Below are 17,146 nucleotides of genomic sequence, written 5' to 3' on the forward strand. Positions count from 1 at the left end.
TTCACAACAAAAGTCTGGAGCAAGGGAGTAAAAGGTGTAGAACAACAGACAAGTTACAGCTCAGGTCGGCTCACAGATCTTTTAGAAGACAGACACTCCCAAGACGGGAGCAGGCTGGCCCCAAAGGAGTTCTCATCCTTCCTATCGATCCCTCTTGGCTTTCCCCTTTCATACTTCCAGTTCCTACTTTTGGCTATGCCCTGTGCAAAGCAGGACTCGTACCCACCACCAGTCAATGAAAGGGAATTCATGTGGGCATACCCTCAAGGCCAATTGACTACTGCAAGTTATATAACAACAGGCTGTCCTGTTTATGTCTTCCCATAATTCAGTCTGTTATAATTAAATGTAAAATATTCATGAGCCCTTAATGGACTCCTTACTGCCCAAGGTTACTTAGAGAAGCCCCTGTGGTTATTTTGCATGACTTGGGTACCTAGGGTGCCTGTGTAGGGGTGGAAAAGTCTCTGTGGTTACTTTGAAGCATATCTGTGAGCTCTCCTGGGTGTGCCTGGCCTGGAGTTTAGAGATCAGCTTGCATCCCTTTCAGACAGGCCACCCCTTGTTGCTGCTGCCTAACTTTCTACCTAACAGATTCAAATTATTTGGCAAAGATTCCTTACTCTGCCTGTGCAGTTTCTTCATCTTCAAAATGAGGATGATAATAGAACCTGCCCCACAGGTTGTTATAAAATGTAATGTGTTAATGTTAATAAAATTCTTAAAACAGTTTTATTTAAATTTGTTTCATGATGTCATCTGTTTTGTCTCAATTAAGATCAGAAAAGAAGTAGTTTACAGTGAATTAAATGTACTGCTCTGTAAAAAAGAGTTTTGGCTAATTTTAAATTCATATGTACACTCTAGCTATTGGAAATCCAGTTTGTAGGTAATTTTCTGCCCTTATACTTTGGAGGTGGAGACTTGTTCATAGCAGACTATACTATAGCCAGCTGAAGTTTAGACATAAAAGTGATTTAATTTATGGAACAAAATATGATCTTAAAAATGCAGTCATCTTCCTTATTTAGGGAAAGGTTAATTAATTTCTCCAGGAGTGAACCTCTTTTAGGACCAGTGAAAGTTGCTCAGTCATGCCCAGCTCTTTGCGATCCCATGGACTACACTATACAGTCCATGGAGTTCTCCAGGCCAGAATACTGGAGTGGGTAGTCTTTCACTTCTCCAGGGATCTTCTCAACCCAGGGATCGAACCCAGGTCTCTCACATTGAAGGCGGATTCTTTACCAGCTGAGCCACAAGGGAAGCCCTTAGGACCAAGATAATGATATTTAAATAAAACAAAAGTTCATGAGTCATGGGAGATAGTGCTGGTGTAACCAGGCAGCCTGAGAGCACCGTTCTTTTCAAGTTCATGGGATGAAATTATACCTGGAGGCAGATTACATTTTCCTTTTTGCTGGGGTAGGTATCTAAGGTGGAGGTGGGGCTGAGCTTCTTGCTGTCCTAAATCACCTGCTACTCCTCTAGGAAAAATAAACCAGAGATTATTTTGGAGGATAAAGGCAAAGAACTGTGGGTTTCTTTATCATGAGATTACATTCAGACTTGGAACCTGTCTGATGCTGGTACTTAAGTGTCCAACAGCCTCGGTTCCCCAAAATCACTCCTCAATGATCAGGATTGCCTTCTTTCTTCCTTAATCCTGAACTTTCCTCTAGTTTAGGACCCCAATGTCATAAATTTCCAGCAAGGTTGGAATTTCAATTAATCTCCTAAAGATATTCTTGTATCTTAACGCAGTTAACAAACTTTGTGAGTTGTTTTTATAGCATACATCTTTTATCTTCTTTAATGGCATTTTAGCAATGAAATATCACTGAATGTATGTAAAAAATATTATTGTAGGTTTGTGAGACACCTGGAACACAGTACTTGGCAGTGGATTTTTTGTAACCTGTCCTATGGGTGCTAAATTGCTTCAGTCGTGTCTCTCTGCGACCGTATGGAGCATCACCTGCCAGTCTTCTCTGTCCAATATTATCTGAGATAACTGAGATTTAAGAAACCTACCAATGTTGAGAAACTTAATTCCACCAAATGATATGTCATTGCTAAACAAGTGCCCTTTCATTAGGTTGCTCTTTAAGAAAGACTTTGGTACCCAACATTAGACAAGCTGGGATGCAGGACTCTTCACAGCAGTGCCCGCATCTGGACTGGTCTCCTTGAGTAAAAAAACTACAAAGAAACTATAAGGGACTGAAAATAACTATGTGTATGCCAGTTGGGGCAAAATACAGACAACAAGATACAAAAAGACCAAAAACTCAACTGCCACTTCTAAAGAGCCTGGAGCAAAAATAGGGTGTTGAGAGCAAAATCCCGCACATTTCCCCTGCACACAGCACCGCCTAAGCCATCCCTCTGGCCTGACCCCTGGACCCACTCCTGCCCTCAGCTCATATAAGGAGCCAGCTCACTGCCACCCTCCCCTCAGCAGCAAGCAAGGGCATCTATTGCTTTTGCTCCCTCCTGCTGCACCAGGGCCCCCAGCAAAGCCTTGTCTGAATTTCTTGTCTGACCTCTGATCAATTTCTACTGTCTAGAGAAGGCCAAGACCCCTGGTGGATAACAAGCACAGACTGTATCAAGCAATACAGCATTTTATAGATTATGTAATGATATGCCTGACACTTCCTGTCCTGAGTTCTTCAACACTCCTCCATATTCCCAAGAGGAAAAATTCTCTGACCTCTTTTGGTAGGAAGGTTGATGAAGGCGGAATCGTGTTGCCCTCTCAATTACGGAGCCTGAGAACAGGCGGAGGGCTTGGGAGACTGGATGCTGCTCCACCGGTGGGGGCGGGGGGCGATTGGGGAGGTTGCGCTCAGTAACCGCTAAGAACTAATGAAAGTGCATTTAAAAAAAATAAAATAGAGCACTGCATTTGCTAAAAGGAGGAAAAAACTCTCCTGGGAAGACATTTTAGAAATAATCTTCCTTGTGAAAATGAATTTGTTTTATTTCCTTGACCTCTAAAATTTCATAAACAGTCCCGCGGTGCCGGCAGCTCCCTGGGCCGCCTTCCGATTTTCCTCCCTTGGTTGTACTAAATCTCCCCGCTGACCTCACCTGGAACTCTGGAGCTTTCTATCACAGAGTCCTAATTCTTGCATGAAGCCTCCTCTGTTCCGGTACTGGATACACACACTAGTAATAACTTTACAACCATCCCTTTAAAAAACATTTTTGGATAACCTTTCCATTTAGGAGCCAGGAATTTGTATAAAACCGCAGAGGTTATATTGCTTTTGAACTAAAGGCTGTTGGTTTGTGGAATTTCCTTTAACTAGAAACACGTATGAGTCTGTGGTTTTAGTGTTTTCCCAGTTTTATAACATCCTGCTTGTTTGTTTTCCAGAGGGAAAGAATTCACCATTAATTTCCATACTTAATAAAGGACTAACATTTTACTTCCTTTTCTGTTTGTTGGTTTCAGTTGAAAGAGACAAAGATTTTTCGCACCAGCGAAGGCATTACAAAGAATTCCGGTTCGATCTTACGCAGATTCCTCACGGAGAAGCAGTGACGGCAGCAGAATTCCGGATATACAAGGATCGGAGCAACGGCCGGTTTGAAAACGAAACGATTAAGATTAGCATATATCAGATCATCAAGGAATATGCAAATAGGTATCAGTATTTCATCTGACTTATTATCCTAGCAGATGCACGTTACACCGTAGTAAAATCCATTGATGACCCGTGTAATGTATCGAATCATGCTTGTTTGCATGTGGTGGCACCAAGGCATGTACAGACACGTGGAAGCCACTTGTAACTGACTGAACGTGCCTCGTATATTTCACAGCTTTTTCGTACTCCCAACGGCTGATCTGTGCTCGATGGTCTCAGGCTCCCCTGTATGTGTTCGCCAGGCCTGTTGCCTCGTTTCCTGAATGAGAAAACTTCCATTTTAATTCTGCACGTATGGAATTTACGATTAACATTATTTAAATCACTTGTTTTTTTTAAGTTACAGTGATTTTATTTTTTCCTGGTGTTAAGTGTAAACTGTGTATACTTCTTATGTGGGTTTTGTATTTGCAGTAAATTCTGACAGCTAATCTGTTTGTCTTCTGTCTATAAAATGCTTAATTCAAAATGGTACAAAAATGGACAGAGAATCTGAAATTCTAAATGTATGAAAACCTCAGCTGATAATTACTGCAAATGAGCTATCAAATATAAGAATTGGTGGAATTTTGTGGTATTTTCAAACCTTCCACCAATGTATAAATTGCTTGGATAAAACCTTTGACAACCAATAAGCTCTTTTGTTGGATTGCTCTTACATTTTTTTTTTAATTCTCATTGAGATATTATATTGAGGTGAAATTTGTTTTCCATTCATTAATCTAGATTTCCACTTTGATGAAATACTATGTCCTTCTTTGACAAGACTAACATTTAGAGACAGCTATCATGAACCTGCTGAGGCCTCTTTCTCCTCATTGAATATTTCTAGCTCCTGATATTTGCATTTATTTATTTATTTATTTTGGTGTTAAAGTGTACACGATTTTCCAGTGAGTGTTCCATAGAAACTAGCTCCTTATAATACTCAGTGAAAGAAGAGAATAAAATGCTTCTGGGGTCAAATGCATTTCAAAAGTCTCCTTGTCAGACTGTGTTTTAGGTGCTTCACCATTCATATCAGAATAGTAAAGTCTTGTCAGCAAAGAAACCTGTCCATTTAGTTTTACCTAGTCTTCTTCAAAAAACTACAGAATCTTTTTCTTTGGTTATCAATAATATCCTATGAAACACTGGTTCAATAGGACACACCTTGATGGAAGCTTTTCCCTGTACAGTGTTATTTTCAGAGCAGTGATTTCAAAGCAGAAATATCGCTGCTCTTTTCTCAGCTGTAACACATACTAGCTATTTGTCTACGGGTGAGTTTTTTTGTGTTTTAAATCTCAGTCTGGTGGTTCCATTTATAAAAAGATATGAATTATTTTCTCACTACTTTATTTTTTTAAATACTAAATAATGGTGTCTTTTAAAATTAAATGACTAGAATTGAAAATAATGATCCAAATACTATTTAATTATATTGCCATAGTTAATAAATCCTTCATTTATATTTCTTTTTTACTATGTCTGTTTTGACATTTGGGCTTGTGACATCCTGAAACAAGGGACAGTGTCTTAAGTAATTTTTTTATTTTTAGAATCAGAACTATGAATTTGTTTGATATGATTTACAATTTTGAAATTATCATTAGCCATGAATGGGGTACTCCTTCCATGGACATATCCTAAAATGCTTGAATTATCTTACTTTTTGACTATTCACAATATATTTTTATGTATGTTAAATCTGTACTTGGTTATTCAACATGCCAAGTATTTTTTACAGGAACTGTTTGTACACCAGGCCCCTATTAATTTGTTTGAATCTAAATATAGACATTTACATTGACCACAATTAAAGGTCCTAACTTTTATTTAGGTCCGTTGTTCTATCTGCTCAGGATATTTTTGAATGTCCTCCACTGAACTAGCTATGCTTTGAGCTTGTTTTCACGCTATGTTGTAAGTATGTTACTACAGATAAATAATTTAAGACATAATAACAATGATGAGAATAAAGGACTAATACACTTGTAATTAGAAAATAATGCTAATATTTATAATTATTTATTAATTATTCATTGATATTTATAGGTTTATTTATGAATGAACATATGCTGAGTTTTATTAATAATACATTTTGAAATATTTATGAGTATTGATACTTAATCAGATATAATAGTTTTGGAAAATTTCATTTCTCTCCAAAAATGGAACATTTGTCTATTTGGAAACTTTGGTATTTCTCTAATTATAACTGATTTTAAACATGTTGCTCTCAGTGTTTCTACCACTCTGTCTGACTGCTCTGTCACTATTCTTGGGTATAATTTGGTTAAGTCTTTAATTATTTTAATATGTGTTTAAATCTACTGTAAGATGCAGAATTTCACTGATATTTTTCCTAACTCTTTGAAAATAATTTCTAAAATCTAAACTACATGTATCTCTTTGATTGGTGTTTTCTCACTCTACCATTCCAGACTCTAGAATTGCATAGCTTGGATAGGATTCTATTCAATTTAATGAACATTAATTCAGTTCTAGCAAGTTCACATTTTTGAATATTTACTATTAAGTACTGTTGCTGCGTTGTGATTTTCTCCTGTTCAGTTCAGTTCAATTCAGTTGCTCAGTTGTGTCTGACTGTTTGTGACCCCATGGACTGCAGCATGCCAGGCTTCCGTGTCCATCACCAACTCCTAGAGCTTGCTCAAACTCATGTCCATCGAGTCGGTGATGCCATCCAACCATCTCATTCTCTGTCTTCTCCCCCAGCCTTCAATATTTCCCAGCGTCAGGGTCTTTTCCAATGAGTTAGCTCTTCACATCAGGTGGCCAAAGTATTGGAGTTTCAGCTTCAGCATCAGTCCTTCCAATTAACACCCAGGACTCATCTCCTTTAGGATGGACTGATTGGATCTCCTTGCAGTCCAAGGGACTCTCAAGAGTCTTCTCCAACACCACAGTTCAAAAGCACCAATTCTTCAGCGCTCAGCTTTCTTTATGGTCCAACTCTCACATCCATACATGACCAGTAGAAAAACCATAGACTTGACTAGACAGAACCTTTGTTGACAAAGCAATGTCTCTGCTTTTTAATAGGCTCTCTAGGTTTGTCACAGCTTTTCTTCCAAGGAGCAAGCGTTGTTTAATTTCATGGCTGCAGTCACCATCTGCAGTGATTTTTGGAGCCCAAGAAAATAGTCTGTCACTGTTTCCATTGTTTCCCCATCTATTTGCCATGAAGTGATGGAACTGGGTGCCATGATCTTAGTTTTCTGAATGTTGAGTTTTAAGCCAGCCTTTTCACTCTCTTTCACATTCATCAAAAGGCTCTTTAGTTCCTCTTCACTTTCTGCCGTAAGGGTGATGTCATCTGCATATCTGAAGTTATTGATATTTCTCCCGGTAATCTTGATTCCAACTTGTGCTTCATCCAGCCCGGCATTTCACATGATGTACTCTGCATATGAATTAAATGAGCAAAGTGACAGTACACAGCCTTGATATACTCCTTTCCCAGTTTGGAACCAGTCTGTTGTTCCACGTCCAGTTCTAATTGTTGCTTCTTGACCTGCATACAGATTTCTTAGGAGGCAGGTCAGGTGGTCTGGTATTCCCATCTCTTTAGGAATTTTCTAGTTTGTTGTGATCCACACGGTCAAAGGCTTTGGCATAGTCAATAAAGCAAAAGTAGATGATTTTCTGGAACTCTCTTGCTTTTTTGATGGTCCAACAGATGCTGGCCATTGATCTCTGGTTCTTTTGCCTTTTCCTAATCCATCTTGAACATCTGGAAGTTCTCGGTTTTCTACTGTAAGGTTATGCTGTACTTATTGTCTTCTGTGTATTTGCTAATGTGTATGGAATTTGTTCCCTATTATTTGTTTAAATCTCTGAAACATACAAATGTACACATGCGTGCCTGGCACTTCAATTTTATATATCATTGTCCAGGTTGGAGAATCTCTTGCAAAATGACTTCCTTATATGTGAAAAAAACATTCATCCACTGTGAGTGGTTCATTAATCCATAGAGTGCATGTGTGGTAAGTCTCTTCAGTTGTGTCCAACTCTGTGCAACCCTATGGACTGTAGCCCGCCAGGCTCCTCTGTCCTTGGGATTCTCCAGCCAAGAATACTGGAGTGGGTTGGCATGCCCTTCTCCAGGGGATCTTCTGGACCCTGGGATGGAACCAGTGTCTCTTATGTCTCCTGCATTGGCAGGAGTGTTCTTTACCTCTAGCGCCACCTGGGAAGCCCTACCCACAGTGTAATAAAATGCAATCCTATGCTGTGTCATTGTCTGTAAATCTAGGACCCCCCTTTTGGACTCCAGTTTCTCTGCCAAAGAAAGATATTTAAGGGGCAGAAGCTGTAGAAAGGGCATATACACCTCATAGTGTATTTCACGTTTCTTTTTTTTTTTTTTTTTCACATTTCTATATAGGATTTCAGAGTCATTGTAGATGATGGTAGTGTACAATAATAAAAGCACAGACTTCAGAATTCCCATATGGAGAAAGTACATCTTGAAGTTTCAGTTTATAAATCTAACCAAAAATAAAAGCAAAAATAAGCATTTCAGAACAATAAAAATATTTCAAATGTTGTGGGAAGGACTGGTGCTTATTACAGTGCTAAGATCAGAGTTGATACTTAATAAATATATCAACAGCTTTCTAGGATCATCTATTTTACTCGGATTTAGGGAGTTGTATACACAGGGTAACAAAAAGTAGGTGGTTACTATAATAACAGTAGCTACCATTTGCTATTATTTATGTCAAGATAAAGTAAGCAAAATGATGGTAGTTGACTTTCCTTAATAAAAAATTACCTGATCTTTGATTCACATGAAAGGAATTGGTACATTCTTAAGTCTAATAATGAAATGAACACCATCCAACTTATGAGCGGTTGAAGCTATTTGTGAGCTTGTTCCTGAAAACCCAAGTTTTAAATAATCAAATTGTCCTGTAAAATACAGTCAAAAAGAATGGGAGACTGCTTATCCATGAATTTATTTTACAGAGATATCATAGATATAGAAAATTAGACAAAGATTCACATATAAATGTTTATCACAGTATTATTGTTTACCATTGCATAAGTTGAGAATATTTCAGTTTTAGAGAAGAGAAAAAGTTGTACTTTGTTTCCTGAAACATTGACATGCTACACTTTATACAGCAAAAAGAAATAGTGTTTTTTAAAGATATTTTATTTAATAGTAACACTGGAAAGTGCTTAGGCTGTAATGTTAATTAAATAAAAGTATGAAACAAATTTTATTTATGCATTATACATATAGTTATATTAGTTAGAATGAATTCATGTGCAAAATGAGGGAAGCAGCAAGTTTTCATTAACAGCTTGGTGGTAATCTTAAATTTTAATTCAGCCCCTTTTATGTACTTTTTATAGTGAAAATTATTTTTATAATCAGAAACAAGCATAATAATTGTTGGGTAAAAGAAGATAATGAAACAGCTTTACATGTTTCTTTACAAAATAACAAGCCAACATTTCTAGGTAGACAGAGGCAAAAAGCTGAACTAAATTGAACAAAACACCAGGACTAAAAAAACTAAGTTGCTCTTCTTTTTCTCTGGCTACGAGAGGCATAGGATGAACACAGATAGTTTATTTCTTTCCATTTTTTTATGGAAAATGTTCTTGACAATTAAAAACCTTGTCTGTAATTCTCTGAAAGTGAGGAAGAATGGATTAAAAATACTTCATTTATTTATCAGGTGATTACAGTTAAAATGCAAAGAATTTCAATTTGAAAAACTAATTTTAATACTGAATTGCTGTTATTTGTGGATTATTAATTTTTTGTGGCTTCTTATATTTCTCAACAACTGAACTGGAGATAGAAAAAGGAACTAGTACTTTCAGACACTTTCAAGTCTTGGTCACCTCTGCAAACTTTCCTCGTCAATCATGTGGGTTTTATGTATGTAGTTTGTTGTTGTTCAGTTGCTCAGTCGTGCCCGTCTCTGCGATCCCATAGACTGCAGCACGCCAGGCTCCCCTGTCCTTCATCATCTCCTGGAGCTTGCTCAAGCTCATGTCCATCGAGTCAGTGATGCCATCCAACCATCTCATTCTCTGTCTTCTCCCCCAGCCTTCAATCTTTCCCAGCATCAGGGTCTTTTCCAATGAGTCAGTTCTTCGCATCAGGTGGCCAAAGTATTGGAGCTTCACCTTCAACATCAGTCCTTCCAATGAATATTCAGGACTGATCTCCTTTAGGATTAACTGGCTCGATCTCCTTGCAGTCCAAGGGACTCTCAAGAGTCTTCTCCAACACCACAGTTCAAAAGCATCAATTCTTCGGCGCTCAGCTTTCTTTATGGTCCAACTCTCACATCCATACACGACCACTGGAAAAACCATAGCTTGGACTATATGAACTTTTGTTGGCAAAGCAATGTCTCTGCTTTTTAATATGCTGTCTAGGTTGGTCATAACTACACTTCCAAGGAGCAAGTGTCTTTTAATTTTGTGGCTGCAGTCACCATCTGCAGCGATGTTGGAGCCCAAGAAAATAAAGTCGGCCAATGTTGCCATTGTTTCCCCATCTATTTGCCATGAAGTGATGGGACTGGATGCCATGATCTTAGTTTTCTGAATGTTGAGTTTTAAGCCAGATTTTCACTCTCCCCTTTCACTGTCATCAAGAGGCTCTTTAGTTCCTCTTTGCTTTCTGCCATAAGAGTGGTGTCCTCTGCATATATGAGGTTATTGATATTTCTCGCGGCAATCTTGTTACCAGCTTGTGCTTCATCCAGCCTGGCATTTGTCATGTTGTACCCAGTATATAATTTAAATAAGCAGGGTGACAATATATAGCCTTGATGTACTCTTTTAGTGTTTTTAAAAATATTTTATTTAAATACAGTTGATTTACAACGTTGTGTTAGTTTCAGGTGAACTGCAAAGTGATTCAGTTATACATTTATACATGCATATATGTTGTTGTTTAGTCACAAAGTCATGTCTGACTCTTTTGTGATTCCACAGACTGTAGCCTGCCAGGGTCCTCTCTGTCCATGGAATTTCCCAGCTAAGAATACTGGAGTGGATTGCCATTTTCTTCTTCAGGGGATTTTTCCAACCCGGGGATCAAACCCATGTCTCCTACATTGGCAGGCAGATTCTTACCTCTGAGCCACCAGGGAAGCCTAACATCTACATTTTCACCTATTACTGGTTATTAAAATATATTAACTGTAGCACAGTTCCTTGTTCTATGCAGTAGGTAGGTCCTTGTAGGCTATCTGTTTCATATATAGTATAAGATGTAATAGTGTTTTGAATTCAACCAAGAAACCATTGAAAAGTCAATGCGGACTGTACTCTTTAAGGCAGTGTATTTGACATTGCAAATGCACACGTGCACATGTGTGTGTGTGTGTTTGTGTGCTAAGTTGCTTCAGTCGTGATTGACTCTGTGACCCTATCCTATAGACTGTAGCCCGCCAAGCTCCTCTATCCATGGGATTCTCCAGGCAAGAATACTGGGATGGGTTGTCATGCCCTCTCCAAGGAATCTTCCCTCCAAGAATCAAACCCACATCTCTTACGTCTCTTGCATTGGCAGGCAAGTTCTTTACCAATAGCGCCATCTAGGAGGACCATATATGTGTGTGCATATATATAATTTCTCATATTTAAAGCTTACTTTCCTTAAGGTATCGTCTAGGAGTGCCAGGGTGGGGGTCCTTGCAGTAATATAGGTTTATGCTTTATAGATATATTTTATGTTCAAGACACTGTCTGATCTACTAACCCTCTACTCTATAAATACTTTGATAGTGTTATGTAATCAAATATGAAAGAGACAGACACATGATGTCATCTCTTTTCACACTTATTTATCTTAGCAAGACCCAAAACTCTTTAAAATTATAAATTTTATTCCTATCATCCCCCACCTCCTTCATTTATTCATACTCCTATTTAAATGTGTGCCATTTAAAAGAGTGTTCTGATATTTATCCAAATCTTTATTTTTCTTGGTAAAAATTTAACATGCTTTGCATCATTTCACTTATTTAATCTTTTCGTGTGAGGCAGACAGCCTCATATTCTGTATAGAAAGCATCACTTTTCAGTCACACCTCATATATCTGGCATTATTGGGAAATGAGGTTTCCACATGATTGAATTTTCCAGATAATACATCTGAGTTGACCATGCTTTTGCTGAGCACCTTGCACATGGCCAGCACAGGGCACCCAAGGCAAGTAAGTAAGATCCTCACAGCTCATAGCCTGAGGCTGGGGTTGAGGTGGGCTTGCCACACACAGGCTTTAATAACTGTAAAACAATGTGCTAAGCAGTATGATGTAAGTATGTACTATGCGTTGTGGAAATACAAATGAGGGTAATTAATTCTTCATGTGGGAGGGTGAAGAAACTTGGGGAAAGCCACTGGGAGGCATTTACCCTTAAGTTGGGCCTTTGAAAATGAGTAAGAGCTTTTTTTTTTAATGTCTAAGTATATTTTTCTGACTCTATTGAAGTATAGCTGATTTACAATGTAGTGTGAATTTCTACTGTGCAGTAAAGTGACTCAGTTATGTGTGAATATATATATATGTATATATATATATATAATTTTCCATATCTTCTTTCATGATGGTTTATCATGGGATGTTAAATATAGTTTTCTGTGCTAGACTGGAGGACCTTGTTGTTTATCCATCCGATATATAATAATTTGCATCTGCTAATCCCAAACTCCACTCTGTCCTTGCCCCCAAAGTCTCCTCAACCTTGGTGACCGCAGATCTGTTCTCTATGACTGTGAGCCTGTTTCTGTTTCATAGATAGGTTCATCTCTGTCATATTTTAGTTTCTGCACATAATTGGTATCATGTAGATTTGTCTTTCTCTTTCTGGCTTACTTCACTTCGTATGATATTTACTAGATCCATCCCTGTTGCTGCTAGTGGCAGAATTTGTTCTTTTTTATGGTTGAGTAGTATTCCATTGCATCTAGGTACCTCATCTTCTTTATCCATCCCCTTTATAGATGGACGTGCAGATTGTTTCCATGTTTTGGCTATTGTGAATAGTGCTGGTATGAACCTACAGGCACATGCATCATTTTGAATTATAATTTTTTTCTGGATATAGGCCCAGGAGTGGGATTGCTGGATTATAAGGTAAATCTATTTTTAGCTTTTTGGGAAACCTCCATGCTGTTTTCCACAATGGCTTTACCAACTTATATCCTCACCAACAGTGTAGGAGAACTTTCTATAATGAGAGAGAGTAGGGTGGTGGTTGGGAGAGAGAGAGAGATCCTAAGAGAAATATTCCTATGCACTGACATGTCTAAGTATAAAGAATTGAATAATTAAATGGTAAGTATAATGCCACTAGTCCTACTACTAAGCAAAGCAGTCAGCACTCATCCACTTAAGGGGTACTCACTGTGTGTGTAGCATTGCGCTAAGTGTTTTCCTTGGTTAGTGTTTTTCACAAATATATACATTTATATATTGCCCAGGGAAAATGTGCTGTGTAGAATTCAACCCCTTCCAAATGTTCTGCTGTGATTATAAATGCCTGGGCCCCGTTGTGAAAACATTTTAAGCTGGCCTGCTGGCTGTCATTCGCCACCTTCCCTACTTGGATATATTTAGTTGAGCTGTCATCATTCCAATCCACAGGCAGTTTCACATTGACATCATCTCCCCCTCCTGCTCCTCTAGGATTTGTGACTCTTCTGTGGACGTACTTCAGGATGCACGCTGGCAGTAACATCCGGGGGATTTCACGGCTCTTGAGAGCAGTGGAAATTAAGCTCCGATGGGCGGTGCCCTTGGCTCTGAGAACATGAGACAGCACCCAAGCATGACTTGCGTTCCTGCACTTGCAGAGATCAGGCTCTCGCTCCATTTCTCCATTGAGGGGATTCACCCCCAGGAGACATTTAGCCATGTCTGGAGGCATTTTGGGGGGTCTCACCGTTGGCGAGGGTGGAGGACTGTGGACATCCGGCGGTAGTAATGCTGGGGTGATGAAAGATGCTGCTAAAACTTCTGCCATAAACAGGGTGCCCCCACCCAACAGAGAATGATCTGGTCAAAATTGTCCATAATGCTGAGGTCGAGAAATGCTGCTCTAGCTATAGATTTATGTTGTAAAGCTAAAAATGGGCATAATTCATGCCCTAAAAAGTCATTTTTTCCTTGACTATTTCATATCCACTGGGGTCATAAGAGTCATAGCATAGAAGAATTCTTAGGAACTTGAACTGGGTATACCATTCATTCATTAGGGAACTTAAAAGTAGTTGGTTTGTGTCTGTAATACTCACTTCTTTGTTTCTTGTTGAGTGAAGGACTCTCATGCTGTGTGTGTGTATGTGTATTCAGTAACCCATGTATAGATCTCTCTGCAAGGGAAAAATATGAAATGGTGTAGTGCCAGGAAACCTGCTAATATTATCAGTATCTTGGCAATTTAAAAAAATCTGCAAAGAGAAAAGTAGTTGAATTTTCATAGTGGGAATTCAGCTTGTTTTCCATTTTTGTCGTTCAAGTTCATGTTTTATTACTATTTTACCAGTTTGCATCTATACCTTTTAAATGGAAACACAACATTGAATTAGATAATCTGAAAATGGGTGTTTTGTGAGATTTACAGAAGCTTATTATTTCTCATTTGTTTTGGGAGAAAAAGCAATTACCATCTGAAAATACCAAAGTTAAATTCTAACACTTTTAAAGTTGCTCATGATAGAAACTATTGATATTATAAACTCCAGAGAATAACATTTGCACCCATTGTTAATATGTCCCATGCTTGAACTGTATGTCACATTCCTCAGATGGTGTGTATTTCTGGTCGGATACCCAGAAAAAGATGTATTCTTTCTTCTTAGGTGGTCATCATTACATTTCTACTAGCCATGGTAAGCTATTCAGAGACAAAGGAGATGAAAGGAGTTGAAAAAGTTATAATGGAGAAAGTTTGGGAAAAGTGGAGATATCACTTCTTGCCTCATGGGAATAGAATATTTTAACTTTTGCCTGGAAATTTATCTCTATATCTTCCAGTTTCCCAAAACTTTTCTTAACTAGATTTAGAGCTTTTTGGTTAGACTGTAGAATGTTTATGCTCCTGGATAGCTGTTTCTTCTTCATCTTCTGTCACTCTCTCTCTCTCTCTCTCTCTCTATATATATATATATATATATATATATATATATTTGTGTGTATCCATATATATATATGTGTGTGTGTGTACATATGATTGAAAGTGTAACAATATGAAGACTATTTCTCTTTCACCATCTCATTGTTGGTTATATAAATAACTTTACTTTCTTTTGATGTTTTCAACTTCGTTTTTTCCTCTTGTGGCAAAAGATTCAACTATAATTTTCCTCTCTTCCAAACAGAGATCCAGATTATATTACATTTGGTCTTCATACACTCTTTTAAGGCAGGGATTTTCATACTCTTTTTATGCAAGGGGAAACTGAGGCTGAGGAATTCCTTAATTGTTCAAGCTCTGTCTGCTCCCTAAATCCTTGTTTACTTAATTATAATACATTGATATTTATATAAAGATGGTAAAAATTATTTTAGCTCTTCTAATGTCATAGTCTTAGATGTGCATGCATGCTCAGTCGTATCCAACCCTTTCTGACCCCATGGACTGTAGCCCACCAACTTCTCTTCCCCATGGAGTTTTCTAGGCAAGAATACTAGAGTAGGTGACCATTTCCTACTCCAGGGGATCTTCCTGACACAGGGCTCAAACCCGTGTCTCCTGTATTGGCAGGCAGATTCTTTACCATTAGCACCACCTGGGAAGCCCAATGTCACAGTGTTAGATATGTAAGACTATTTTCAGATGTGTGGTTTTAGAATGATGATAACTCAACTTTTACTGAATTTGGCTGCTGCTTGTTCAGTCCTTAGTGAAGTTCCTACCCTTTTGTTATTTTGAGACTCCCAAGGCAAAAACCTTTCCTCTGTACAAAAACCTTTCCTCTGTCAGTAAAATAAAGTGTATTCTTCTAAAGCAGTATATCCAAGCCCACCAATTTCCCATGAAAAGGCATGTTTAAACTCTGGTCATGAGTGAAGTAAGATATGCTCACATGTATTTGTACCAACCTCTCTAACTGTATCTACACATCTACATATTATGTTTCATCTGTGAGTAATTATATTTAATATATCTATATGTTTCCTATCTAAAGTATCTATTTGTGCTGCAAATGCTTTATCTGTTCAGAGTGACTCTATATTTAACAACTGCAGGATAGCTTCATTTAGTTGTATGAGGAATTTGTATGCTAATCTATATCATACTCAATACGAAGGTTCAAATTCTACCTGAAAAAGAAAAATACAAATTTTAGTCATTATGAGTTATTTTGGTCAGTGTAAATTGATTCCATGTATTAGTTTTTTTTTTAAACATTTCAGTGTTGATAATTGCTATAATGTCAGTAAACTGAATGCTCATATCTAGGATTATTCCTGCCTTTAAAATTTTTTTTCAAAAGTAGTATTATGGGTTAAACTCTGCTCCCCTCTCTCCCCCATCTGTATGTTGAAGTTCTAGCCTCTAGTACCTCTGAATGTCACATTGCTTGGATACAGTCTTTAAAGAGATAAATATTCTTTAAAGAGGTAATTTTAAAGTAGTCTTTAAAGAGATAATTCAAAATATTCTGCTGTTTTCAAGGAGATAAGTGCTATTCTTTAGTGGAATAATTTTATACTTCCAAAGAAATCACATCTCGATTTCTATAGAATGGATATGAATTTATTTTTAAGATGCTGTTATGAAACTTGTTGCATGACTGAAAATTATGTAATTATTAACATTGTGCTTATTAAAAATAGACTTGATTCTCCTAAAGCATATTCTCTTGTCTGTAGTTAATGCAGGAGAGTTCTTTATACAAAAAGAAAGAGGAGAAATTTAAAAATAGAAGTTGAGGGTCAAAAATAAAATGGCTTTACTCAAAAATAGGAAACCATGAAGCTTATGAAGCTAACTGAATGTTTATAACTTTTAAGAGGTGAACTAGAAATATATGGATTTTCCAAACCATACTATTTGCCTAGGTTTACCTTCCAATGACTTGCGATTTGCATCACAGAAATTCAAGTATTTAGGCTTTGCTAGGATCTGTTGGTGGGTGCTTTTTCTAAGTATTTCCATTAAAACTGAAACTGTTTTCCTCATAGACTTGCTTAAAAGTTTGAGACTTGAATGTTAACAGTTTGGGAATTCTTTCTTTCAGGAAAAGTAGCACAATTAAAAAATAATAAATAACTATCTAAAGATAGGGCTTCCCTTGTGGCTCAGCTGGTAAAGAATCTGCCTGCAATGCAGGAGACCTGGGTTCGATCCCTGGGTTGGGAAGATACCCTGGAGAAGGGAAAGGCTACCCACTCCAGTATTCTGGCCTGGAGAATTCCATGGATTGTGTAGTCCGTGGGGTCTCCAAGAGTTGGACATGACTGAGGGACTTTCACTTTCACCTAAAG

General features: G+C 37.8%; 1 protein-coding gene across 1 annotated transcript in view; it reads left to right on the top strand.

Moving 5' to 3' along the window:
• Positions 1–17,146, top strand: part of BMP5 (bone morphogenetic protein 5) — a 142,390-nt gene that overhangs the window by 75,511 nt on the left and 49,733 nt on the right. Inside the window, exon 2 of the mRNA XM_061146358.1 lies at positions 3,464–3,656. Within this exon, the coding sequence (XP_061002341.1) occupies positions 3,464–3,656 (193 nt within the window). The remainder of the gene's footprint in view (positions 1–3,463; positions 3,657–17,146) is intronic.

This window comes from Dama dama, chromosome 7 (genome assembly GCF_033118175.1).
Source record: "Dama dama isolate Ldn47 chromosome 7, ASM3311817v1, whole genome shotgun sequence".
NCBI classification, from domain to species: Eukaryota; Metazoa; Chordata; class Mammalia; order Artiodactyla; family Cervidae; genus Dama; species Dama dama.